At 47.1% G+C, this 25,692-nt stretch overlaps 2 protein-coding genes across 34 annotated transcripts in view; one reads left to right on the top strand and one right to left on the bottom strand.

Moving 5' to 3' along the window:
• Positions 1 to 210: 210 nt before the first annotated feature.
• Positions 211 to 12,245, bottom strand: Tex35 (testis expressed 35). 32 transcript variants are annotated; one of them, NM_001433173.1, is made up of 9 exons: positions 11,904 to 12,010; positions 11,217 to 11,267; positions 10,566 to 10,634; positions 7,937 to 7,993; positions 7,255 to 7,314; positions 1,506 to 1,570; positions 1,144 to 1,315; positions 774 to 817; positions 211 to 473 (listed from the first exon to the last, which is right to left on the bottom strand). In NM_001433173.1, the coding sequence occupies exons 1-9, from the start codon at positions 11,928 to 11,930 to the stop codon at positions 413 to 415; spliced, it is 606 nt and encodes a 201-aa protein (NP_001420102.1). In that variant the 5' UTR covers positions 11,931 to 12,010; the 3' UTR covers positions 211 to 412. The 32 variants fall into 32 exon arrangements, 24 of the variants coding, with proteins under 24 accessions (NP_001420102.1, NP_001420105.1, NP_001420103.1 ...); XR_015635389.1 differs by lacking the exon at positions 11,904 to 12,010 and adding an exon at positions 12,014 to 12,217 and having other exon boundaries at positions 227 to 473; positions 774 to 901; XR_015635390.1 differs by lacking the exon at positions 11,904 to 12,010 and adding an exon at positions 12,014 to 12,217 and having other exon boundaries at positions 227 to 476; positions 774 to 901.
• The window catches only part of Clec20a (C-type lectin domain containing 20A), a 51,142-nt gene continuing 37,552 nt past the window's right edge, over positions 12,103 to 25,692 (top strand). The window contains 2 exon segments of one of the 2 annotated variants that reach the window (NM_001430831.1): positions 12,103 to 12,469; positions 19,078 to 19,227. In NM_001430831.1, the coding sequence (NP_001417760.1) occupies positions 19,221 to 19,227 (7 nt within the window). In that variant the 5' untranslated portion in view covers positions 12,103 to 12,469; positions 19,078 to 19,220. 2 annotated transcript variants of the gene reach the window in all.

The following is a 25,692-nucleotide window of genomic DNA, read 5'->3' on the forward strand; positions in this document are numbered from 1 at the left end:
GCTGATGCTCTTTATTTTGGGGTTGCCTTGGGGCTGTGACCTGGGACTCTTTAGATCCCAGGGGAGTGGAGAGAGGGGCAAGACTGAGATGTCCCACTAGCCAACGGGGAGGGGAAGAGGAGTTGGGGTTTGAAATATGCCGATTTAGAACAAGAAAGGAATCCACCAGGCACCCAAATGTTGGGCTGGTACTCAAACTGGCCACCGTCCTTTTCTTTTAAACAAAAGTCTTTAATCTCCAGGTGGAAGCCTGGGCAGGGGTGGGGGGTGGGAGGGTGTTTAAGAGGGCAGAAACCCTGTTGTGCAGCTCATAAGAGTCAGGAGATGATGAACCAGAGCTGCCGGTGGGCTCCGTGGTTAGGCTAGGTTGGAATGACATACTCCATCTCGTCAAGGGTAAAATAGAGATAAATCAGAAAGCAGCTCCAGATGACAAGGGTGAAAAAGGCGCCCAGGCATGGTGTGAAGGTCTCCTGCTGGGAAGAAGAAATGCGGGGGACCTGGGGCCAGGCTGAGGCTGCTGCTAAAGGCATACCCTCCCCACCAGGCAAGCTTGTGGACAGCAACCTTAGGCTTGGCCACCCAAATCCTCTCTCCTGGTGCCACATCCTCTATGCCTGGGTGGTTACGCTGGGTGGCAGAATCCACTTACAGTCCCTGTTCCCTGTACAACCATAGATGGGGGTTGCTGCAAAAGGAGGTTGAAGCACACTCCCTTGGGGATAACAAGACACCCGACTGAGAGAAGGCACGTCTTGTATGGATCTACCTACCCCTGATTGCAGGTGGTCTTTAGGGCACACAACAAACATTTCTCCTGCAGAGGACAGAAACGGCACAAGAAAGATCATTTTTTCTTGGTTCAAGTTGGCCAGCCTGCTGGGCACCTCATCAGGATTTGCTATAGGAAAGGACAGAGTAACTGAGCAGAACCCGGGAGCGGGAACTTCCAAGGGTTGACTGCACAATCGTGGCTTAAGACTCACCACAGCCTAGAAGGCGAGGCCACTGCAGAAGGTTTCTAGACTAAAGGATGCATCCAAGGGGCAATAGCACCGGTGAGGCAAGAGTTCTTGGGAAGCCAGGGCAGGAGCAGCCCGGGGCTCCAGAGCCAGTGCTGAGAGTGGGTAGGGAGTCACTTACGCATGCATGAAGGGGATCCATTGGGTTATTCGTTGTTTTTGGTAGGACCACCATCTTCTCACTAGCCAATGATACTTCATCGGATTCTTCCATGATGATGACCTGGGAGTTTTTGCCCATCTTTCCTCTCTTCCTGAATTTCTGCTGCTCCTTTGGTTGGTTTTGAAAGGGACTGGTGGGTCGGGAGGGGGCAGAGATTTGGGGAGACTGTTTCTACCAGTACACATGTACATGGAAGATCTTGACCTCTAGCCATTGTAATGGTAGAGCCAAGATAGTTCCTTGAGGAGTGCACTTTCTGAGACCCCTGTGCACTGAGCAAAGTGAAGGGAGGGGTCTTTAGGGACGAGGGGGACACTTACAGCTTGTTGTTCTGCTGAATATTAATTAAAACATCCATCTTTTCATCCATATCCTGCTGCATTTCCTTCAAGAGAGAACCCAAGGCTAGAATCCCTCTCCTGACGAGCTCGGAGATCCCTCCTCCCTCCAAACCACTTCTGCCTCACACTTCTAAGAATCCTCTCTAGACTTGGCTGAGGTGGTGAATAGAGCATGCCCCTGACAGTCACCTTCCACCCCCATTCCATGAGGAGACCACAGCACAGGCGGAGGCATACCAGACTGACCAAGGCCTCTAGGCCAGCGAGAGGCCAGGGGGTGTTCTGCCTCATCAGGGGATGAGCTTTGAGTTGATGCCTCTGAGACAGTGAAGCTAAGAAAACATGTCGTGATCTCAAAGACTCATTGACTTCAGTGTTTGACACCCCCAACCCCTCTTTAAACAACACAGTTGTAGTAGAAAGGTCAAAAAATGAAACGAGCAAAACCAAGCTAGCATTGAATAGGCAGCTCGGTGACTAAGAGAGCAAGCATTCTGCAGAAGATGCAAGTTTATACTTCCGGACACCTTGTGTATTTGCCCTTCCTCACCAACACACACACACACACACACACACACACACATACACACATACACACACATACACACACACATACACACACATACACACACATACACACACATATACACACACATACACACATACGCACACATGCACACACATATACACACACATACACACACATACACACACATACACACACATACATACGCACACATACACACACATACACACATATGCACACATACGCACACATACGCACACATGCACACACACATACACACACATACACACACATACACACACATACACACACATACACACACATACATACGCACACATACACCCATATACACACATACACACATACACGCACACACACGCACATACACGCACACATACGCACACATACGCACACATACGCACACATACACACACATACACACACATACACATACACACACATACACACACATACACACATACACACACATATACAAACATACATACACAAACATACACACACATACACACACATACACACACACATACACACATACACACATACACACATACATGCACATACACACACACATACACACACATACACACACACATACACACATACACACATACACACATACATGCACATACACACACACATACGCACACACATACGCACACACATACACACATACATGCACATACACACACATACGCACACACATACGCACACACATACACACACATACACATACACACACATACACACACATACACACATACACACATACACACACATACACACACATATACACACATACACACATACACACACATATACACACATACACACACATACACACATACACACACATACACACATACACACACATACATACACACATACACAAACATACATACACAAACATACACACACATACACACATACACACACATACACACACATACACATGCACACATACACACACATACACATACACACACATACACACACATACACATACACACACATACACACATACACACACATACACACACATACACACACATACACACACATGCACACATACGCACACATACGCACACATACGCACACATACACACACATGCACACATACACACATACACACACATACACACACATACACACACACATACACACACATACACACACACATACACACACACAGACTCACATGCACACACACTAATTTAAAATAATAAAAATAAATCATAAAAACGAAGTAGAAGACAGTAGTTAGAACAACACAGCTCATTTATTATTCACTGAGAACTAAGAAAGTTAAAAATAATCTACAGAATCTGACGTGGGAAAAGCAGGATAGAAATAATAGTAGACATGAGGAAACCCTAAGGGTGTAGAAGCTGTAACTGACAGTATTCATTATAACATTAACAGAACTGGGTGTGGATTGGCTGTCATAAAATATGAATAAAAAATAATTTACTCCAAGTGAAAGTGATTCTAATGTAGAAAGACTCTGAACCAGTTTGATCTGACCTAGGAAGCTGACAAAGCACTCACACCCCGGTGTGGGGGTGGGGGTGGGGGGTTCTGAGGACAGATGTGTGAGCATTTGTAATATATGTGGGAATAGCATTAAAATCTCCTTCAGGTCAAACACGCCCCTCAGGCTGAGCACACTCCAGCACCCTTTACTCCTAGTCTCACCCAACCTCTCCTCCTAAGTCAGCCCACATCCCCGCTGTAACTGTCCTTTTCTTCACAGCCTTAGTCCATCCTGCTGGAAACCCTGGTGTCACCATGGACACCCTTAAGACTTCACTCTCCCGAATCTGTCACCAAGAACCACCACGTCTCCTTTGACTTCTCCCCTTTCCCCTGTGCCCCCTTCTCCATGCCCCCTGTATCACAGCTGTCTCCTTTGACTTCTCCCCTTTCCCCTGTGCCCCCTTCTCCATGCCTCCCCATGCTGGGGAGGTTCCCCACCTGCTCACACCTCCCAGGCCACCTTGCCAGCAGCTGTTCCCCGTGTGCTCCTTAGGAATCTCCTAAGGTAAGTCCCAGCATGCCAGCTGTTTCTAAAAGCCCGTCATTGTTCACAGGGTCTTATTTTTTTCAGTTTCCCCCAGATGACCCTACCGTGGCTGGTTTTCCCACAGACTGGGAGACACAGCCACCCCCCTGCTGTGCCCAAGCTGTTCCCTGCCTGAAATAGCTTTCTTTGTGCTTTTCCATATCCAGAGTGACCACTGATAAAATGCTAATGGTGTTTGCATGTTAATATAGAAATAGCACAAGCCCTGTGCAAAAACACTGGATGAAACAGAATATTTAAAAAAAATGCACCTTCTCGCCTCCCCTCAAGATGACATGTGCCCTTTGTGGCACGTTTCTTCCCAATCTTTTTCCTGTTTACTTAGATTTTCACCTAGTTGAGGTTAGCCAATTTGCCTTACTCATATGTCGTGTTAAGCTTTCTTTATAAGTTTTGCCTTTAACAGATCCTACTAGTAACGTATGGAGAAACCATAATTGAACTGCTCCTCCATTGCTGGAAAGTGTGGTTGCACCTGCTTGCTGCTATCAATAATTCTGAAATGAATGGTTTCTACATACTTATGCTGACGGTTTTTAATATTCTCATGGGGTAAATACTGAGAAACAGAATTGAATCAGTGGTGCCTGTTTTTTAACATTCCAATTTTCAATAAATTGGTATTCTTATCAAGGTTTATTGCCATAGATCCACACATTGCTTGAGTGTGACAGATTACTTAGGTTTTTTTTAGCTGCTGTGTATGTGTATGTGTGTTTGTGTGTGTGTGGGGTATGTGTGTTTGTGTGTGTGGGGTATGTGTGTTTGTGTGTGTGGGTATGTGTGTTTGTCTGTGGATGGGTATGTGTGTTTGTGTGTGTGGGGGTATGTGTGTTTGTGTGTGTGGGGTATATGTGTTTGTGTGTGTGGGGGTATGTGTGTTTGTGTGTGTGGGGGTATGTGTGTTTGTGTGTGTGGGGGTATGTGTGTTTGTGTGTGTGGGGGTATGTGTGTGTGTGTGGGTATGTGTGTTTGTGTATTTGGGGGTATGTGTGTTTGTGTGTGTGTGTGGGTATGTGTGTTTGTGTGTGTGTGAGTACGTGTGTTTGTGTGTGGGGGGGTATGTGTGTTTGTGTGTGTGGGGTATGTGTGTTTGTGTGTGTGGGGTATGTGTGTTTGTGTGTGGAGCGGTATGTGTGTTTGTGTGTGTGGGGTATGTATGTTTGTGTGGGGGTATGTGTGTTTGTGTGTGTGTGGGGGGAGTATGTGTGTATGTGTGTGTGGGTATGTATGTTTGTGTGTGGGTATGTGTGTTTGTGTGTGTGTGGGTATGTGTGTTTGTGTGTGGGGGTATGTGTGTTTGTGTGTGTGGGGTATGTGTGTTTGTGTGTGGGGGTATGTGTGTTTGTGTGTGTGGGGGTATGTGTATTTGGCCAGGGGCCTCCCAGGGGCAGACATTATCAAATCCTCCTGGTTCTGGAGTTATGGGCAGTTGTGAGACACCCAGTGTGGGTGCTGGGAACCAAACTGAGATGTACTGCAAGAGCAGTGGGTTGACCCCCTCAGCTCTCCCTCCAGCCCCAGCTACGTGACATTTAGGTGCGCAGAGCTGATAGTGTGGGAGCAAAGCTGCTCCTGTGCTATGTATCTTTATGTGTTCTCACCGGCTTGTCCGTTCAGGCCCCCTTTCTCATTTATTTCCCGTTGTTTTGTATGAAATCTATACTTTATAGATTAAAAACCGTTTGTCCCTTACCACATTTATGGGAATCTATTTCCTCAAATTGTTTTTGAATTCCGTATGTTATTTTTCCACCCTAATTCTTTAAAAAATGTTTATAGAGGCAAATAAGTCAATATTTTGTCATTTTACCCATTAGATTTATAACTCTTTCTTGCTGGTTTTTATTTTTAAATTTACTTTATAGGCCAGTTCAGATACATTGCAAGTGGATTGGTTTCTCCTCACAGAGTCAAGCAATGTATTTCTGTCATCACATAATCCCTTTCCTTCTCACTGGCATTTGAGAACCACCTTTTATCACAGAGCTGGATCCAGCCCAGTGGTCCAATGACTGCCTACCTTGGGGAGATCCCAGGATTCAATCCCATATACCACCAAAAGAAATTCATCTCTATCATATTTAAAACTTTATGGATATACAGTTCTCAGTCTTGAAGAAATTTAAGTTCTTGCTGCTGGGACCTCAACCTCAAAGATCCTGATTTGTTTGTTATGAGGAGAGCTTGGGTTTAAGGGGGCGGAGCATTGGCAGTAAGACAGGACTCTCTGACCTCATTTTAATGTGCAGGTTGATGAATGTGCTCAAGTTTAGGACCTGGTTTGCATCTGAGAGTACACATTCAGATCCTGTGCGAAGAAGCCAAGTGTGGGAGGTGGGCCTGCAATCCCAGAACTCAGGGTAAGGCAGGAGTAATCAAAAGTTGGAAGCCAGCATGGGCTACAAAGACTATCTTACTATGTATCTGTACATCTCCAGACACACATATGTATACACATATGGAAACACATATATACATTTTAAAATCATTTGTGGGCACTTAACTCCACCTCGGAGAAGTTTTTGTTCAGCATAGAGTTTGGGAGAATGGATGTTTTTAATATGCTCTTAGGGGATTCTTAGGATATCCATCTTAAGATGGGAAGAAGCCACCCTAGAATTATGGGTGCACATTCATTTCTCTGCTTATCACTGACCACTCTGATCTGTAGACTGTAGGTTTAGCATGAATTTCAATTATCTGGTAAGCCCAGTGTCCCTTAGAAGTCTTGAAAACACTCGAGCCATTGCTCCAATCAGGGATTCCCAAGGTTCTATGGGGGTGCGGCGAGGGGGTCAGGCCCTATCTGAACGTTCACACCTAGGGCTCTTATTGCAAGTCATTGTGGGCCTTTGTTACACTCATATTAAGTTCCCAACATAATCATCGAGCCTTAAGGCTCACATTTTCCCTAAGGACTTCTCTCCTAACCCCCACGTTCACTCATTACTCCTACTTCTAAACCCCTAATTAACAGACAGCCTGTAACTTAACATCCAGTTCTATCTAGTGGGTTACAGATACCTCAAGGGCAGGGGCCTGGCCTCTCTCCCATCATTTCCCAGGTGACCCACGGCAGGCATACAGTGAAAGCTTACCTTCATAATTTCCACAAACTCATGAAGTTTATCGAAATCTTTGTCCATTAAATTCTTTATCTAGTGAGGAAGAAAAGCATGATTTAACAAGGCACCAAGTGTGTTACTGAAGTCAGTCAGAGGACCTTCTGGGCATCTTAAGTAAAGGACAGCAGCTGGATACTGGGAAGAGATGAACAATAGGCTATATCATCCACTTTCTTTCCAAGAAGTCTGTGACAGGCTGGGGCTACAGGCTCTACGAAGCCATTGTTATGGTCAGCTTTGACAGGGTTTCCCTGTGGAGCTCAGACTACAGCTTGAATCACACCTTCTAGCTTATGCCCTGTTCCCTCAGTAAGCTGCTGGTGATTGTATCATAGGGATAAGATGTGTAAGGAAGATGGTTAATCTGTGACCGTCTCCAGATTCCTAGTCAGCTCCTCTTCACTCTCATTGCTGAAGTTACATTGCCACCAACCTTCACACACTAGTGGGGAGTCCTCAACTGATTCAAAAGTGGGCTTAGGCATGGAAGAAGAAAGAACGTTCTACTCTGACGAGGGTTGAAACAGTATGGGTGCCAGGTGCCAGTTAGGTTTTCTGCTTTTCCACGGAAGTCCTCCTTGCCTTTCTATTCAGAGCTAGCAAATTCTATTTCCTTTAAAGCTTCTCTTCTCTGGCCAAAGCCTTATGCTGTTACCTGTTTTATCTCTTCAATTTTTTCTGTGAGCTCTTCTCTCACCTCCCTGAGTCCATTCTGGGGAAATAAATGTGAGACACACACAGCGAAGTCGACAAGGGAAGGTCCTTGGGGCACTACGAAATAGAGGAAGGGAAAGGACTGTGGAAGTCCTGCAGAGGAGACACTGAAAAGGCTTGTCTAAAACACACAGCCTAAACCTAGAAATAGCAGACAGATTGTTGCAGGATATTTGATCTGGAGACTGTGCTATTTACTGAAAATACCCGTTTCTAGTTGTTTACCTCAGCCCTTAGCACACACCTTTAATCCCTCTGGATGGAATACAGATGAACCTTGAATCCCAAACAATGAAGGCAAAGTTTGTTTGTAGAAGGAAGCACCCATGTTTGACAGTGATAGTTGAGTGGCAGACAAAGTGATGAATCAGAGAAAGATATGACAGAATAGGATCTGCCCAATTCTTAGCAGGAGAGAGAGGAAAGGGAGGCAGTTTTATAGGGACAGTGATAGAAAGATGGGCTGAAGAGAGAACAAGTTAGACACAGGTGAAGACAGAATGGGCCAGATCGAGAAGGAGCCAGAAGGTCAGAACTGATTGCCAGAGTTTGTTTGAGGCCAAGCAGAGCAATTCAGGAGAGGCCAAGAGAGAGAAGCCAGATTGAGTCAGTCAACTTGGAGAGGAGTTTGATCCAGGACTAGGCCTAGGTTAGCAGACAGAGGCAGTGAGCATAATTACATCAGGAGAATAAAAGTTATTTGTACAAAAAAATAGAAAGGGCCCCTCAGTAAAATAAATCCTCCAAACTGTCAGTTTCCAGGAAGTTATCTCTGAAAGGGTAATTCACACTAAAGAGACACAATGGGCTGGAGATGTCTTAGCAGTTAAGAATGTTTGCTGCTCTATCAGAGGATCTGTGTTCCATTCCCAATACCAACATCTGGAGGTTTATAACTACTTGAAACTTGAAACTTTACACTGATAAAACATGCATGTGTGTATGCATACACACGAGAGAGGAGAGAGAGAGAGAGAGAGAGAGAGAGAGAGAGAGAGAGAGAGAGAGAGAGAAAGAGAGAGAGAGAGAGAGACTATAGGTAGACTATAGACATGAGAGGGATTAGAGCCCAGGGCAGTTGATTTTGTTGTTAAAGTAATGAGACAGCCAGTAACACCAAAATAAATGCTTTGTTAATGAGTTAATTTGGATAATTACACAGGAAAATGTGTTAGAGAACATGCTTGACTTTAGAAAGTAAACATTAAAAGTGTAGGTAAACTTAACTCTCAAATGGTTCAGAAAATATACAGTGCCATTAATTCTGGGTATCCGTGGAGGATTGGTTTCAGGACTCTCCATGATGAGGGCCAAGGGAAGAGCCCAGGAAAGGGAGATAGATACAGTTAGATACCCACCCATCATTATCCAGAAGGGGAAGTTCCCACAGCAGTTCCCGGGCATCTGAGAGGAACTGGCTTTAGGACTCCTGCAGATATCCAAATCTGCCAATGCTGGCACCCCCCACATCCTGAGCATCCCCCACCATACACTTTAAATCATTCCTGGAGCACTTAAATACACAATGCAAGTGAGTGTGGAGCAAATGATTGTTATGTTGTCTTGTTTGGAAAGTGATGGAACAATATATGTAATGTTTACCAAATATTTTTAATCATAGGTTGGTTGAATTAAAAGCATGGAGGGTTCTCTCTCTCTCTCTCTCTCTCTCTCTCTCTCTCTCTCTGTGTGTGTGTGTGTGTGTGTGTGTGTTTCTGTGTACATATGTGTGTGTAGAAAGGAAAACAGAAACAGAAAATAAAGTTGTAGGATGATGTCTTTATGTAGCAAGGTGGGTCCAGGATAAGGCGAAGCCTATCTTTGGCCGAGAAGGAAGAGTAGGTGGGGGAAAAGTCTAGGAAGGGGGAGGAGAAGCGGAGGAATCAAAATGGAGACGACAGAGTAGGATGATCCAGGTCCAGGTGGACTAAGTCATTTTTATCTTGTCTGGGTGGACAGTTTATATCTTTATTAACTGGCAGTGAATGTATTGTGTGGATTGAGAATTTAACATGTAAATCTGATTGTTGGGTTACAGTCTGTTGGGTCTTGATTTTACTGGGAGTTTCTGCTTTCACTACCAGGGGGCGGTTGCAGAGAGCGTGGGTAGAGTCTGTGGCAGGAAGCCACGATAGGCTAGACTTCTAGAACCATGATTTTACTGGGTAGCTGGAACCAGAGAGTTCGTGGTTAGCAGAGAGCCGCTGGAAGAGATACTAATCTGAGATACATTAGCGTTAGTTCCAGTGACCCATTGGAGCCAGAACTAGTGACCGCCAGGGTATGAGCCTGTTCCGCTGTTTTTTATTTTTACTGCAACATAGAGTGATTGATAAACTGACAGCACTGGGGGGAGCTGGGCGAAATGTGTACTAGAATCCACTATGCCATTCTTTGCCAGCTCTAGGTAATTCAAATAGCTTCAAACTAACAGTATTAAAAAGTAACACCTGAATGAATGAAGTCTCCAGGCTGCAGGTGCCAGCAGGGACCAACACTCAGACGTTAGCTGGCTGGCCACCCCTTCACCATGCTGATCTGTCCCCAAGCCACCAGGCCCAAGCACTGACCTTCAGCTCCTGTGTCATCCCTTTTCTGATGCATAGCCCTTCTTGTTTAAGTCCTTTGACATCATATATCTGTGGATCGAAACAGAAACACAGAAGCCCTGGACACATGTGGGTGGGATTATGGAGGCTAGGGAGACCACCCTGAATCCTGTGCCTCCCTGGAGACAGGACACAAAAACTGGTGGTCCTGGCTATGCAGATGTCTCCTCCACCCTTTTCTGTCCTCGACGGGTTCAGTGTGGTCCACTCCTCCTTTGCCTCAGCGGGGCCCCAACTCCTCCTGCCTGTCCTGCTCTCCTGCACAGCCAAGCTTCTTCCCTCCTCAGGCTGCTGCTTCCCTCTATCTAGGTCCTTTCTCAGACTCTGCTTTGCCAGCATGTCCTCATGTACTTGTTTCAGGGGAAGCCTTCCCCTGTCTCCTAATATTCATTCTCAGGGTCAAAGGCAACGCAGCTGACATTCTAAGTCATTTGTGAGTCTGATTGGTTGCCGGGGTGAAGAATTATGAAGACAAGGAACTTATCTCTTTTATGTGCCCCAGCACGTAGGATAGGCAGGCTTTGGTCACCAAGAATAGAAGCTGACCCTGTCTCCAGTGACCTCCCCATGGATCTCAGGCCTGGCTGCTAGCGTAACTTCAAACCAGCTTACTTGTGTCAGCTCTGGCTTCAGTTCCATGCAAACGGCCTTGTAGCTCTTTTTCTGCAGAGAGAGGAGGCCATAGTTGGCCACATCTCAGGATTAGGGGAAGACCCCCCCAGTAATCAGCTCTGTGATCTGCCCTTGAGGACAGGCTCACACAGTCCCAGCATGCTGTCTCATGGCCACTGAACCTGGGCTTGTTATGTTTCTAATGAGCATGCATGTGCCTATCCAGCAGCTAGAGAAAGTCCTTTTGAACCGCTTTCAGGAAAGCCCCAGAAGGTTGTTTCAAGAGTGTGTCCTGTGTTCTAATCTCAGCTGTCCCCTCTTTTAATACCAATGTGGGCATCTTACTGAGTGCCAGGGCCTCCATTTTCTCCTCTATGAAGTGGGCCTAATAATCTATCAAGGTTATTTTGAGTCTTCGGTCCACCAGTTAGACACAGGCCTTGGCGGGGACTTGGACTGTGTGCAGTAGTGGAGAGCTTGGGTCTTACATGGGAACAGTGTGGGCCTCTTTCTTTCCCACCCCAAGGCTAGGAACCATTCCAGGCAAGAGGCTGCTTTGTGCCCTGAACAAAGAAAGAAAGAAAGTTGGAAGGCTCACAGGATTACTTCCAGTGGCCTCTCTGTCCTGCCTACATTCGGTAAGAGCACACAGAGGCCCCACCGTGCCCAACAATACTCTTCCTTTACCAGGTTAGTTTTCCTCTTGGCTGACATGATGGAAGGGCCAGATGTTCTTCAACTTCCCAACCTCCCTACAACAGCCCCCTGTGACCAGGCCACCGTCCTATATAACTTACAGGCTTGGGCATGGGTAGGCTGATCACCTCTTTGTGTGCGGAACAGCTGAGGTCACAATGCCAGGACTCGTATGCTGGCAAGCTTTGGGTCTGTCTGCTGTTGCCCCTGAGACCAAAGGCTCTCATCAGATTCCAAAGTCAAAAGGCCTTAGGCCTGGGAATGCTGAGAACCTCAGCCAGCCATTTGGAAGCACAGACACACTGTGATGGTTTGCATATGTTTGGCCCAGGGAGTGGCACTATTAGGAGGTGTGGCCTAGTTGGAGTAGGTGTGGCCCTGAGTAAGTATGTCACTGTGGGCTTGGGCTTAAGACCCTCATCCTAGCTGCCTGGAAGCCAGTCTTCCACTAGCAGCCTTCAGGTGAAGATGTAGAACTCTCAGCTCCTCCTGCACCATGCCTGCCTGGATGCTGCCATGCTCCTGCCTTGAGGATAATGGACTGAACCTCTGAACCTGTAAGCCAGCCCCAATTAAATGCTGTCCTTTATAAGACTTGACTTGGTCATGGTGTCTGTTCACAGCAGTAAAACCCTAACTAAGACACACACCTTGGGTGAAGTCGAGTTTTGGTTCCTGATGCAGGAGGCCTCACTCGCAGATCAGGAGAAGCTGTTGCAGATGGCTGGCTTCTCCTTCGCACCCGCTTCTTCACTCCTATAAGCTCCATATCCACCTCCATCCCATCTCTTCTCTTGACTCTTTTTTCATGCCGGGAGAGGGTTAGAGCAAGAAGAAATATTGAATAGTGCTTAAGACAGGAAGACTGTGTGTGTGTGTGTGTGTGTGTGTGTGTGTGTGTGTGTGTGTGTGTGTAACACAGAGGGTAACTGAGATTTGTGTTAACATGGAGAATTGGAGGCATGTGGCATCTTCTGGGGCCTCACACGACTCAGAATCTGGGTTGGGGAACCTGATTTCTCTTCTCACTTGGATTCCATTTTCCTCTCTCTTGTCTCACGGGCTACAGTTGGCACAGAGGAGTCAGCCTGGGCATTCTAAGGGCAGGTAGCCCACAGGAAGTAACCCAGAATATGTGTGAATTATGTGCCACCCCATGTACCACTCACCACACTGACTTCTGCTTTCATGCAGCTGCTGGGTCCTCCTCGGGTCAGCTTCCTCCAGAGCCGCCTGCAGCCATGTTAGATGCATCTCCCAGGTAGTGATTTCCAAGGAAGCCCCTTCCCCTCTGAGAACCTTGGAGCTCACTTGCTTCCAACCAAAGGAGAACGTTATACTTCAGGCTGGTCCAGGCAAGGGGGGTGGGGTGGGAATGTGGGCTGAGCTGTCCAGGCCCATTTCCCCACATATAAATGAAGGAAGCACCACTCAGCTGAACGGTTCCAAGGCCTGTAGTCAAGGCCATCCTTTTCCATTGGCCTAAGAGCCTCAGAGAGCTGTAAGGACCCCTTTGCTCAGCGGGACAGATAGTACATGAGTTACCTTCTAGCAAAGCACGCATACACATATGGGCATACCAGACTGTATATCAGACAGGTAGATAGAAGACAATCACTGTTTTATAGAGTAAAAAAACACCATGGGCATGTGCGTGAACACACACACACACACAACACACACACACACACACACACACACACACACACACACACACAGCCATGTTTTTTACTTTCTCATGGTGCACCCAAACACATCATTGTTGTTACTGGTATGTCCTTGAAAAGCTGGGGGATCAATTTGTGAACCTAAATAACTTAGTTTCCTCTCCCCACTCCACTTTCTCCTCTTCCTGGAATTTATTATTATTTTAAGATAAGAGTCTCATTTTGTAGCCCAGGCTGACCTGGGATTCGCTACTGTTACTTTTCTGTTGCTGTGATAAAACACTACGACCAAAAGCAACATATGGGAGAGTTTATATGGACTTACAGTTCCAGAGAGTTAGGGCTCACTAGGGTGGGACAGCATGGTGGCAGGGGCAGGAAGCTGAGCGCTCACTTCTTCAAATGCAAGCATGAAGTGAGAAGTGGGTGAAGTGGAGGTGCCTACCCTCAGCGTTTCCTCCAGCAAAGCTGTACACCCAAATTTCCCCAAATAGCACCCACAACTGGGGACCAAGGATTCACATCCCCAAGATTACTGGAGCCATTTTTAATTCAAACCACTACAACCAGGTAGCCCGGGCTGGCCTTGAACTCATGGAACTTCTCACGTCTGAGCCTCTCCAGCTCTGGGATTATAAGCATGAGCCACCACACCTGGGTATAAGATTTTGCAGCTGCCTGAGGATGAAGGCAGTGTTTTGTCACTGGATATCACTGTTCTAACTTGGGTTTCCTGTATACTGCCCTGACCTGAGAATACCAGAAGGTCTTTCCCAGCAACCCTTGAGAGCAGTCTCTCTCTACTAAGACAGGGGATAATGTCGTGGGCAGAGGCTGAATGGACACATTTGAAAATGGCTCTCGGCTGGAGAGATGGCTCAGTGCTTAAGAGCACTGATTGCTCTTCCAGAGGTCCTGAGTTCAATGCCCAGCAACCACATGGTGACTCACAACTACCTGTAATGGGATCTGATGCCCTCTTCTGGTGTGTCTGAAGGCAGATACAGTGTACTTATAGATAATAAATAAATAAATCTAAAAATAAGAAAGAAAATGACTCTATGATTCCAGGAATAAATAAATACACCACACACACACACACACACACACACACACACACACACACACACACACGGCTATTTTCAGCCACTACCTACACAGAGCCCCAGAGAATGAGAGAGCATGTCGTGTGTGCCCAGGGGTCTGATTGGCCACTGACTGACCACAACAAGGATGGACCATTTCATAAAAGTTCCCAGAATCCTGATGGTCTCCATTCAACCTTGAAGTAACCCGCCTTAGCATCCTGGCAATCCACAGCCTGATGCCCTGCAGTACCTGATGGTCCCCCTTGGCCAGAGTGACTCCAGTTCCCAGGCTGGGGACCTCCTGATGTACATTTGGTAGAGATTACATGAGGTGATTCCCATGTCATCCTACTCTGACTTACAGACAACTTAGAAAGCTTTATCCTGTGCTGTGTGAAGATGTCTTTTATCACTTACACTTCGATTAGTATGCAACTTCTGATCTTCCCTATAGATAGATGATTAGGCCATCTGTAGTTACAGTCTGCTGACATTGTTTCTGCAGGAAAAAACAATACTCTATCTGCTGACGTTATCTGAACAGTTTTAGAAACAAGCGTGGTGCACACAGTCCATTGTAAATCCCCTGCTCTTTCTGCACACTTGCTCCTCAAGGGTGAACACTCACAGTAAAGGTGTCCGATGAGGATTGCTGGTATCCACATTTGTGCATTCACCAGGCTGAGGAGGTTTGCCAGGTCTTCCAGGTCCCAGGGGAACCATTACTGCTTCACAACCAACCTCAACAGCCTGTGGTGCAGGATGATACAAGAGCCACCAGCGACCAGAGCTTCCCCTGCCAGGTGTGACTCCCGGGGCCTCCTGACTTCATCTTCTGCCTTTGGACAGGATCCAAGGAGAATATAGCATTTATTTACGGTCTACCTCTTTCAGGCTCCTTTCTGGAAAGCTCACCGCTGCTGTCCCTGTCTCTACTTCTCCTTAACCCTGCACACTTTCAAATTCCCATTTGTCATTGAAATAGCATAAGTGAGTGGCACCACGATCTTTGGACTAGGCTTTAAGGGACTGTCTCATGTGGCGTTCACTGAAGAGCCTAGGTGGGAGGGTTCCATAGTTTGTCCTGGTAGCAATCCGACTTACCCTTCAGGGTCACATTCACATCTGTCCTGGGGCCAGAACTTAAGTGAAAGGCCACAGCTGACTACATAGGAGATTGGGAAATGTGGCCATGCTTCTCCTAAGAAAGAGAAGTGGGGTGGCTCATGCCTGTACTTAGCAAGTGGACACAGATGGTCACGAGTTCAATGCCCAACTGCGATATATGGTGGGACTTCCTATTCACAGCAACATTCAATCCTCAAGGGAGAAGAGAGGCTTTTAGGACTAAAGACACTAAGGAGAGGGCAGTTTGAAGCACTTGTTGCCCTTACAGAAGACCTTGGTTCAATTCCCAGTACCTACATGGTGGCTCAAAACCATCTTTAACTTCATTCTCAGGGTATTCTCTTCTGGTCTCTGGGGGTACTACATGCATGTGGTACTCAGATCTGCAGGCAGGCAAAATACCCATATATAAAAATTTTATTTATATAGATATTTATGTATCTATATATTTATTTTTATATATTTAAATATAAATAAATTATATACATATTTTTATATTTATATATATTTAAAAGACTAGGAAGCTAATGAACTGCATTAAGCTGAGGAAGCCTAAGGTTACCATACTATCAATTCCTGCTCCCTCGAGGGTATATAATAATGCTGAGAACGGGAGGCCCCTGGAGAGTTGTCTGCTAGTTTAGCAGAGATCTCCATGGATACAGCTTTTGTGTCACCCCTCATGTTAAAGTGGACTTTTCAGTATGCAGCTGCTGTTAAGTTATCCATGTAACTATAAATATACTCTTGCCCGAGCTCCTGTTAGCACTCCAGTGAACTCTCTTTCACCAAGCCAGACTTGGGTAGAAGTGTTCTTGATTTGTCACTGATGCCTCATCTGTGGTAAAACCATGTTTGTTCATGTCTCCTCTAGATAAGCCATGTAGCACGATTGGTGCCTAAACAGAATCAGGTGTAAGTCTGGCAGGGGTGACTGCATGGTCTCTGCGATTGGATGACGATGGGAGCAAAGGGAATGGTCCCTCTGAGGGGTGGTATTCACAGGGGCAATCCTGATGTGGCTACCTTCTCCCATGGGATATGGTATGCTGTGTCTCTTGGCTGTAGTGACAGTTGCATGTGCCCTGCTATGGGTGATAGGACACATAACCAAGACTTGTGTCTAAGAGTAGAGTGTCCCTGGGGAGAGTCCCAGGTTGGTCATCTTCCTCTATATGAGGTAGTCGCCCTCTGTGATGGATGGGTCTGCCATGTGGGTATAGAAATTTCCCTAAAGGGGTTGGGGATTTAGCTCAGTGGTAGAGCGCTTGCCTAGCAAGCGCAAGGCCCTGTGTTCGGTCCCCAGCTCCGAAAAAAAGAAAAGAAAAAAAAAAAGAAATTCCCCTAAAGTACTCAGGTTTAAGGATGTATTTGAATGCATGAATGTAGCCCATAGAGGATGAGACTGTAAGCAAACTGTGTCGGCAGTTGTGAGGTCTTTGCTGTGGGTGATATGTACAAGCAAGACCCTTCGTCTCCCAGAAAGAACTTGGAATTCAAAGGACAAAGTGTCAGGAGAAAAAAGGCACACACATGCTGTGCTCCAAGCTAGTCTCTGATGTGGTCGGCAAAGTGGGAAGAAAAAGAGAGTTTGAGCTGAGGTGAGAAGTGTTATCATTTCTTACAGCTGGTGGGGTACAAAGGAGAGCACACATTAGATCTGTCCTAGAGAGTCGTTCCCAGAAAGACTGGCTGCTGGCTGGCTTCCTGTCCGTCAGTGTGGACACTTTCACATCTGGATCATCCTATTCTCCAGAACATTCTACCACTAAGGTTCTCAGCACCTTGAGGGTGTGTGGATCTGAAGGACTCCAGAAGGCATGAGTCTTCTTCCCTTGGCAAGGGTTCTGGAGCCTTGGCTGGGATGGAGATGGGATGGAGATGGGATGGAGAACGTCTTTCTTGAAGTCATGGCAGTGGTGAAGGGGAAGGAGGTGGTAGAGACCAGAGTCACAAGAGCTGAGTTAACATTTACAGGTGAATAGAGTCAGAGGAGCCAATGACAAATTCTGAGTATCACTGTAGTGAGGGCCAAAGGAGGAGTGAGAAGACAGACAGACAGACTGACAGAGAGGGGGGAGGGGGAGGGGGGAAGAGAGGGGGAGAGGGAGAGGGAGAGGGAGAGGGAGAGGGAGAGGGAGAGAGAGAGAGAGAGAGAGAGAGAGAGAGAGAGAGAGAGAGAGAGAGAGAGAGAGAGAATGCAAGCATGGGTATGCCAATCAGGAGGCTCCCCAGGTGACAGAGCTGTGAAGGGAGATTCTGCACACAAATAATTAGGTATTTCCGACCAAGCTTGTTCCTTGGCTCTACGCAGGCTGCAGTCTCTTTCCTTCTCCTGGCAGGAAGCATTGGTAGGATGCTCACAAAGAGGCTGTCTGGTTTTCTGGAGCTTGCATTCAATAGATTTCAAATTTCATTTGTACTTAATGCCAAAATGTGCTGCTGCTGTAACGTGGTTCAGACTTAACAGAGCCAAACATTGCACACCCAAAACCACGTTGATGAGCTGGAAATGAATTTGGCATCTGCTAGGCTCCCAGTCCCACCGTGAAGAACCTTCCTTGATGCTGGGGTGTGTGGAGAACAGGTGCTGTTTTTGGCATCAGCTGCATCTGAGTCAGCACCTCTCTAACTAGCTCTGACAGTTGCTGGAAGTCTTTCCTCTGCTGCTACCCTCCCAGCAGTCAAACCCGCCACATACGGACTCATATGTACCTGCTAATTGTAGATCTTTGTTAAGTCCTGTATGTGTAGGACCCATGAGGACACATCCTGTGGAAATGCTGTAGACTTCTATTTAGTAACTGTTTCAATTTCACTCAGGTTTCTATGATAAAACATACCCAACCCAAAATGTGATGGTTTGAGTGAGAATGGCCCTATTGGCTCTTATGTTTGAATGCTTGGTCCCTAGTTGGTTGAACTGTTTGGGAAGGATTAGGAGGTGTGGTGTTGTTGGAAGAAGTGTGTCATTGGAAGTGGGCTTGATGGTTTCAAAAGTTCACATTCCTTCTGCCTCTCCCTCCCCATATTTGCTGCCTCAACATGCAAGCTCTCGGCTACTCCTTTAGCACTATGCTTACCTGCCTGTTTATTGCCAGACTTCCTGCCACGATGGGCATGGGCTCTAGCCATTTGGAACCATGAGGCTCCAAATTAAATGCTTTTTTAAAACAGAGTTTCCTTGGATATGGTACTTTATCATAGCAGTAGAATAGTAATTAAGACAAAAAGCAATGGGGGAGAGGGAGAGGAAAGGGTTTATTTGCCTTATAATTCCAGGTCACAGATCATCATTGAGGGAACTCAAGGCAGAAACCTGAAAGTAGTCCCAATTGCTATTCCACATAGCGTTACTTCCACCAAGAAACTCATTTCACAGCCAAAGAAGCTCAGCAGGAACTATGGAAGATGCTTTTTGCTAGATGGCAGGTAGGTTTATATTGTTTGTTTTCTTACATAGTTTGGAAACACCTGCCTAAGGGATGGTGCCACCCACAGTGGGCTATACTCTGCTATATCAATGAGCAATTAAGACAAGCCCTGCAGGCTATTTTGATCTAGATATTTCATTGATATTCTCATCCAAGAAAATTCTAGATTGTGCCAAGTTGACAGTTAGAGCTAACTAGGACAATGACAATTCATAGATTCTCAGGTTTGTCACTTCAAAATGAGTGGCCATTCAAAAAAGGGGATCTAGTGCCTTTCTCATTAAGCCTTCACTGAGCAGATCATTTTTTTTTTCTGGCATGACATTCAGGACAGCCTTCTCCACACCCTGTGTGTTCATTCCAGAGTACATTTTGCCAGTAGCCCTGTTCTAAACACTGAGCCTATCCTGGAGTCTTTTCCCTACCTTCTTTCACTCCTACCCCATGTAGCTAACAAAGTCACGGACTGTATGATATGCGAGAAACTCTCTGGGGCTCTGAGCTCCAACTTGAAGCTGAGGAAAAGGTAGCATAGAGACATGACTCATCTAGTGATGAGTAGAAGCAAAGTCAAGGGAAAGATCCTGCAACTGACCCAGACATCAGGCCACAAGTGCCACAGCCAGGAGCGACACGACTGGGGAAGAGAAGAGAGGTGCTCCAGGAGTCAGGAGAGACAGGCCCAGGGAGGAAGGGCAGACAGTGCAGAGAGATCCACGAAAGATAACTCTGAGTCTAACACCAGGGCAGGCCATATTCATCTGCCAAGTCTCCCACATAAAAATGTTAGTTATTTTTCCTTAAGTACAGGTTAAGTGCAAAGGATGCTGTTATACCTCCTTCCAGCACACGGAGTGCCTAGCTTGTCCCAGCATGTGTGTTGCATACCAGATCAATCCTCTGTCTCCTCCATCTCTCCAAGTGCACCATTCTCTGGCCTCACTGAAACAGCAGTTAGGACTGGACGTAAGTCTACGTATCCCCTGAGCTGTGTGTGTGCTAAATTGGCTTCACTAGGTTTGAATCTCTGCAGATAGCACATTCTGTTCCCATGGTCCTGTGGGTTCCTGATGCAGAAGTAATGGGAAATTCACACGTAGGACAATCCTGGACTTTGTCCACATGCCGTGTTCTTGACATCAGAGAGACTCCTCATGGGCTCTGTCTTGCTGACTGCCCTTTCTGTGCCTTCTTGTTCTCTACTGGACCTCTCTGCACTGTCTGCCCTCCCTCCCATGGCCGGTCTCTCCTGCCTCCTGGAGCAACCCTCCTCTCTTCTCAGTCTTGTTGCTCCTACCCTTTGCTACGATTACATAAGCAGTGATAATTTCTGAGGAAGAAGCTGTCTGCAGGTTTTGAAGGCAGCTCCAGGGGTATGTATGGTTTTGTAAGTTGTCACCCATGCTGGGGTGAACCTTCTTAGTTGATGTAGTTGCCTCTGAGTAACCCAGGACAAAGCAGGGAACCCCAAATAGACACTCTGGTGCTCTAAGCTAGACTTGTGTGGAATGGTTCTTTAGTCTGTCGTCGGTGTCCCGTATTGGGTAAACAACTCTTCACATCTCTCCAGAAAAAGTCATGCAACATTCATTCTATTAGAGGACGATTCTTGTTTTCCAGATTCCCTTGATGAGGCCTCAGGCACAGCTATACCGGTCACCCTCCTCCTGAGCTCTTCCTCATATATACTCTCAAGACTGTGAACTCCAGCATTGAGCCTCCGCCCCTTTTGACTGTGGCCCTAGGCCAGTCTACCTCATGTCTGTTCTTTGACTGATTGTACCGTGTGGCTAACGCACATTTGAGGCCAGGCCGTGGTGTGTGTTTTCCTTCGGATGGGGCATGGCTAAGACACAGTCAGACACCTTGGGCTGTCACTGTTAAGGAGTGACTTTCACCTGCCCCTAAGGAAGGAACAAAGTCTGACTTCTTGGATGCTTTCCTGGTTGGCCCCACAAGTCTTTGCAGATGGACTCTGGAATCCAGGGCTGAGTAGAGGGTAGGTGAGTGCTTTGTAAATTGGGCACAGTCCCTCTTCTCCAGAGGTCTAAAGGAAAGAGAAGGCATGTTGAATTGCCACTTGGAGTGCCACTTGATGCCCCTGGGGCATGCTGTACAGGTTCACTTCTCTCTGGGCATGAGAAACCTGGCACTTAGTGGTGTTCTTCACTGAAGACACTTAGAGCAGAAACGTTCGAGAATGGCACTGTTAGAGCAAGTGTTGGAGCCAGTGTCTTCCAGACCAAGATAGTCAAGCTTGCCTCTCATTAGAGAGTGGTTCAAAGATACCCTGACATGAGCTGTTTCTACCACTGGGATGAAATTGCCCGAGACCATCACTGGTGGAACACACATCATTGTGTGTACAGCATCGTTGCTCAAGCTTTGACAATCTGCGTTGTATTTCCTTTTTGCCCATTTAGCCGGTCTGTGTACACGCTGCTTCCACAAAAGTGGCAGGGGCCGGGGGGCGGGGGAGGAGTCTTCTAGGCTTTATTTAAAAAAAAACCCAGCCCATGGTGGGACACACAGAGAGATCTTGGGGGTAACGAGGGTGGGGGTGGAATGGACAGAATACAAACAAGTCGCTTTGGTTTTCCAGAGCAAGTTCCTCAGCCTCCAGGCTGTGCTGCGTTGGGATCCAGATCTTAGACTTGGGCTGGGCTGGAGCTCTGGTGTGACCTGTGTGGGACTTGTGGGGGGCATCATCCCATTTCATGCTTTCCAGTGACCTATGCTTGAATTGCTGTTCTGTTCCGTCCTATGATGTTTTGATCAAGCTATATCAGAGACACAGCAGTCTTTCCTGTACACAGGGGACAAAGAGATGATGACGGCGTCTCTGGTATGATTGTTGTGAGGAGGGCAGTGGAGTGGTGAGTTTCGCTTTTCTCTCTTTGTTCCCTCTTTCCCTCTTCTATGTTGCTAGCTCCCCCTGAACCCCAGGACCTCAAGGGTCTACTAACCTGGCAATCTATTGTCCTACTCCCCTCTTCTAATGGCAGCCAGCCCCAAGGATGGGCTCTTCCTCACCCCTGTGCTTATTAGTGTTAGGGCCCATCGTGCTTTTGAAAAGTCTAGGGAAAGGGCGTTTCCACCTTTATTCAGGATGTGTCCTGGCAAACAGCAGGCACTTAGTATTTGCTTAGTTAAATCCGTCAATTTGGATAGGAAAGAGAAGAGAGCAAGAACAGAGTAAGCACACTAGGGACAGCCTTTACAGAAGGGCGCCCACTCTAGAAGCTTCTACTGGGCCATCATCATGCTGTCTGCATGGCTGTTATTCTCCCTCTGCACAATAGGTGAGACCTCATCTGCTCCATGCACCCCGCTAGAGGCTCTCAGATGTCTAGGTTGGTTGGGAGAAAAAGTGGAAAGGGATAAGTGAGTTTCAGCCATCATTCCAAGGTTGGGGAGTGAGGTACCCTTTCCCACTCCCACAAGCTTCCATTGCACAGAACTGTAGCCAAAGCAATATGTCCAGAGGGCCAGTCCTGGAGTGCGGCACTGTGAGGGACTTTGGGGTGGGGAGGCTCTCTGAGGTGGGGAGGTGTGGGTTGCCTGGGAAGGTACAGCACAGGAAGAAGCTGACCAGGTCCCTGGCAGGTGCAGGTGCATGACACGGGCTGGGTTTACTTCTGGACTGAGACCAGGGCTGAGCATGGGAGTGGTATATGATCCTCTTAGAAGGCGCCCTCACTGAGCACAGGACTTGAACAATGAGAGTGGCAGGATGGTCCCCACTTAAAGCCCGGAGCACAGAATGTGGAGAACCCCAGATGGAAGCTGGGTGAGCCATTGGACCTGCAGAAGGTGACAGCCTGGGCCCAGGTGGCAGAAGGCACAGTTAGAAGTGGAGAGTTCCAGAAAGCTTGCTATAGTTGACAGCATTTGCTGTGAGATTAGATTCCAGGGACTAAATTGGGAGGGCCCACTTGAGCCTGGACCCCATAAAATGAGGGTCCTGGCTCACGGATGGAAAGAGGCTTGTTGTAGCTTTTGAGGGGCTGATTTTTTTCCACCAACCTTCTGGGTGTGATCCATTAGCTCCTAAAGCCAATTTAGTGGGTCACAGCAAGAGCTTTAAAAATTAAAGTAGCATTAAAAAAAAAACAAAGTGAATCATATATACTACCAAAATGAATAGAAAAAAATGTTTTTCTCCCTTCTTTCTTGGGCATAGGGATCCTCCAGCTGTACTCAGTGACAGGCAGCTCTTCAGAAGCTCTGGCGAGTGCCTGTCAGTCCTCTCGTGTCCCTGCTCTGTCTTGCACACATGGGGCTCGGTATCTAGTCTGGTCTCCAGACTCAAGGCTAGTTTTCTGTGTTTTAGGGTACCCAAGACCTCAGCAGCAAGCCCCTGATTCCCACTACTCTGCCGGGTAGAGAGCATGGATAAACACTCCTTTGCTAGAAGCCGGGCAGCAGTGGAGTCAGGGAGGGAAGGAAGGGGTAAATCCTGGGATGCTAGGGTATGGGAGGGATTCCTGGGAGAAGGTTTCTGCCTCTTGCCTTCTGTCTCTCTCCCTCAGCACATGGAGCACTTCTGGTGCATCTAGATCAGGGTTGGGGAGATAATGGTGAATAAGGCTTGCTCTGTCTCCCAGGTTGCCTGGTAGAGACAACACAAATAGAAAACGCTGTCTTCCCCAAAGGCGTCTGAAGAACTCAGATGGTGGTCGTCCCTGCAAGCATATCCCTGCTCGATGCTGGAGCACACCTGAAATACTTTTTTGGGTGATTCTAATGTATAATCCCACTTAGAATTCCTAGTACAGAAGCTATGCTATGCTGTGGTTAAGGGTTTAGACATGGGAGCCACACGCCAGTGTTCTGGAGTCTTGGCTCTCTCGACTCTCCATTTAGTGGTCTTAGGTCTGAGTCATCTATTCAACACTATATCACTTGGAGTCCTTATCTGTAAAACAGATATAATGACATCTCAGGCAGTCCTCAGAAAACCTCGGTGAGCTAAGTGGCACATCACACATGCGTAATAAACACTGGTGAACATTGTCATTCACCAGGCAAAGGAGAGGAGGTCAAAGAATAACAGAATAGGGAACTAGCATGGGCTGTCCCTCTGAACCAAGATAGCAGCCGATGGAAAGGCCCAGAGGCAGAGTTGCCTATGAGTGGAGGTCAGAAGTTGGGGGTATATTGGAAAAAAAAAGAGACCTCCTGTGGTGTGGCTGACACCTTGTCTGTTGGGGATAAGGGTGAAGCAGGGGTAGGTAGTCACATAGTGATAGCCTCTCCTGCCCCAGCCCTCCAGCTGGTGAGCAGCAGCAAGACCTTCTACCGGGTGGATGAGCCGAGGACCTGGAGAGAGGCCATGTGGTATTGCCAGGAACATTACACAGACCTCGCTGACCTGCAGAGCATGAACAGCCTAGTGAGCGTCATGGTGGTCTACTCCTACACCAGCAGTGTCCAGGCATGGATCGGCCTCTTCTATGATGTGCGCATCTCTGGCCTGAGCTGGTCTAGTGGTTCCGTCTTTACTATGCCGACATGGAGTAAGCTGCCTGTCTTCCAGGATGGAGTCTGTGCTACTCTGTATTCATGGTACGGTGTACCTGCCCTGGGAGCTGCCTCCTGCACAGGCCAGAAGCCCTTCATTTGCTATTTCGGTGTGTGCAGAATAATATTCTGGGCCCGTTCTCTTCAGGACTGGTTTTTTTTTTTTTTGGGGGGGGGGTGTTGTGTGTGTGTGTGTGTGTGTGTGTGTGTGTGTGTGTGTGTGTAGGACATCTATAAGAGTAACTGGATGCTTCCTCACCCTCTTTGTATTTCCTCTGTGACCTTAGTCTTTCCCTACTCAACTCCCAATACCTCACCAAGGAACTGGGTGTAAATAAGGAGAGAGAAAATAAAATCTGGAACGTTCCACGAAATCTCTTCCATCTGCCAATTAAAGATTTAAGGAAGGAAGAAAATGGGGACCATAGGCTGAAGGGCCCATTGACCTATGCAGAAATGTGAACAGAACCCATGGTTTCGACTTACAAACAGGGTCCATTCTACTGTCTTACTTGGATGGCAGAGGGTAGAACATTTGCTCCATGAGACCTTTTGCTATTTGCTCAGTTGTTGATAAGGACCAACCCTACTTACTGGAGATCAGCCATCAGCACATTATGGTGCTGGCTGCTGGGGGAATGTCCCATCTTTGTGTTCTATCTATGCCATCTGCCCTTGGAGTCCTCACTCCTACTAGTATCCCCAACTTGGTGCTGAGAGGTCACACAAAGGGGTGGTTGTGGACAGAGCTGCAGTTTCCTGGTAAAAGTACCAACTTCTGCCTTCCTTGGCTAGCGAAGACTCAATACAATTCTATGCCACTCTTAGTGCCTGATATGGCATGGAGGTCAATATGCCATTTCCCCAAGGCATAGCCATGGTTACCACGAAGTCCTTGAAACAGAAGCCTGTGATGGCCTTGGTTTTAACTCTCTATCCC

This window comes from Rattus norvegicus, chromosome 13 (assembly GCF_021556685.1).
Source record: "Rattus norvegicus strain SHRSP/BbbUtx chromosome 13, alternate assembly SHRSP_T2T, whole genome shotgun sequence".
Taxonomy (NCBI): domain Eukaryota; kingdom Metazoa; phylum Chordata; class Mammalia; order Rodentia; family Muridae; genus Rattus; species Rattus norvegicus.

What these genes read in the sequence shown, in the direction of transcription:
- Tex35 (XM_087581599.1), bottom strand. Translation starts at nt 12,139, where the DNA reads ATGAGAGCCTTTGGTCTCAGGGGCAACAGCAGACAGACCCAAAGCTTG. An exon ending in GCCTACCCATGCCCAAGCCT is followed by an intron (nt 11,268 to 12,013) that starts GTAAGTTATATA and finishes CTCTCTCTGCAG; the next exon opens with AAAAAGAGCTACAAGGCCGT. An exon ending in AAATTGAAGAGATAAAACAG is followed by an intron (nt 7,315 to 7,936) that starts GTAACAGCATAA and finishes CTTCCTCACTAG; the next exon opens with ATAAAGAATTTAATGGACAA.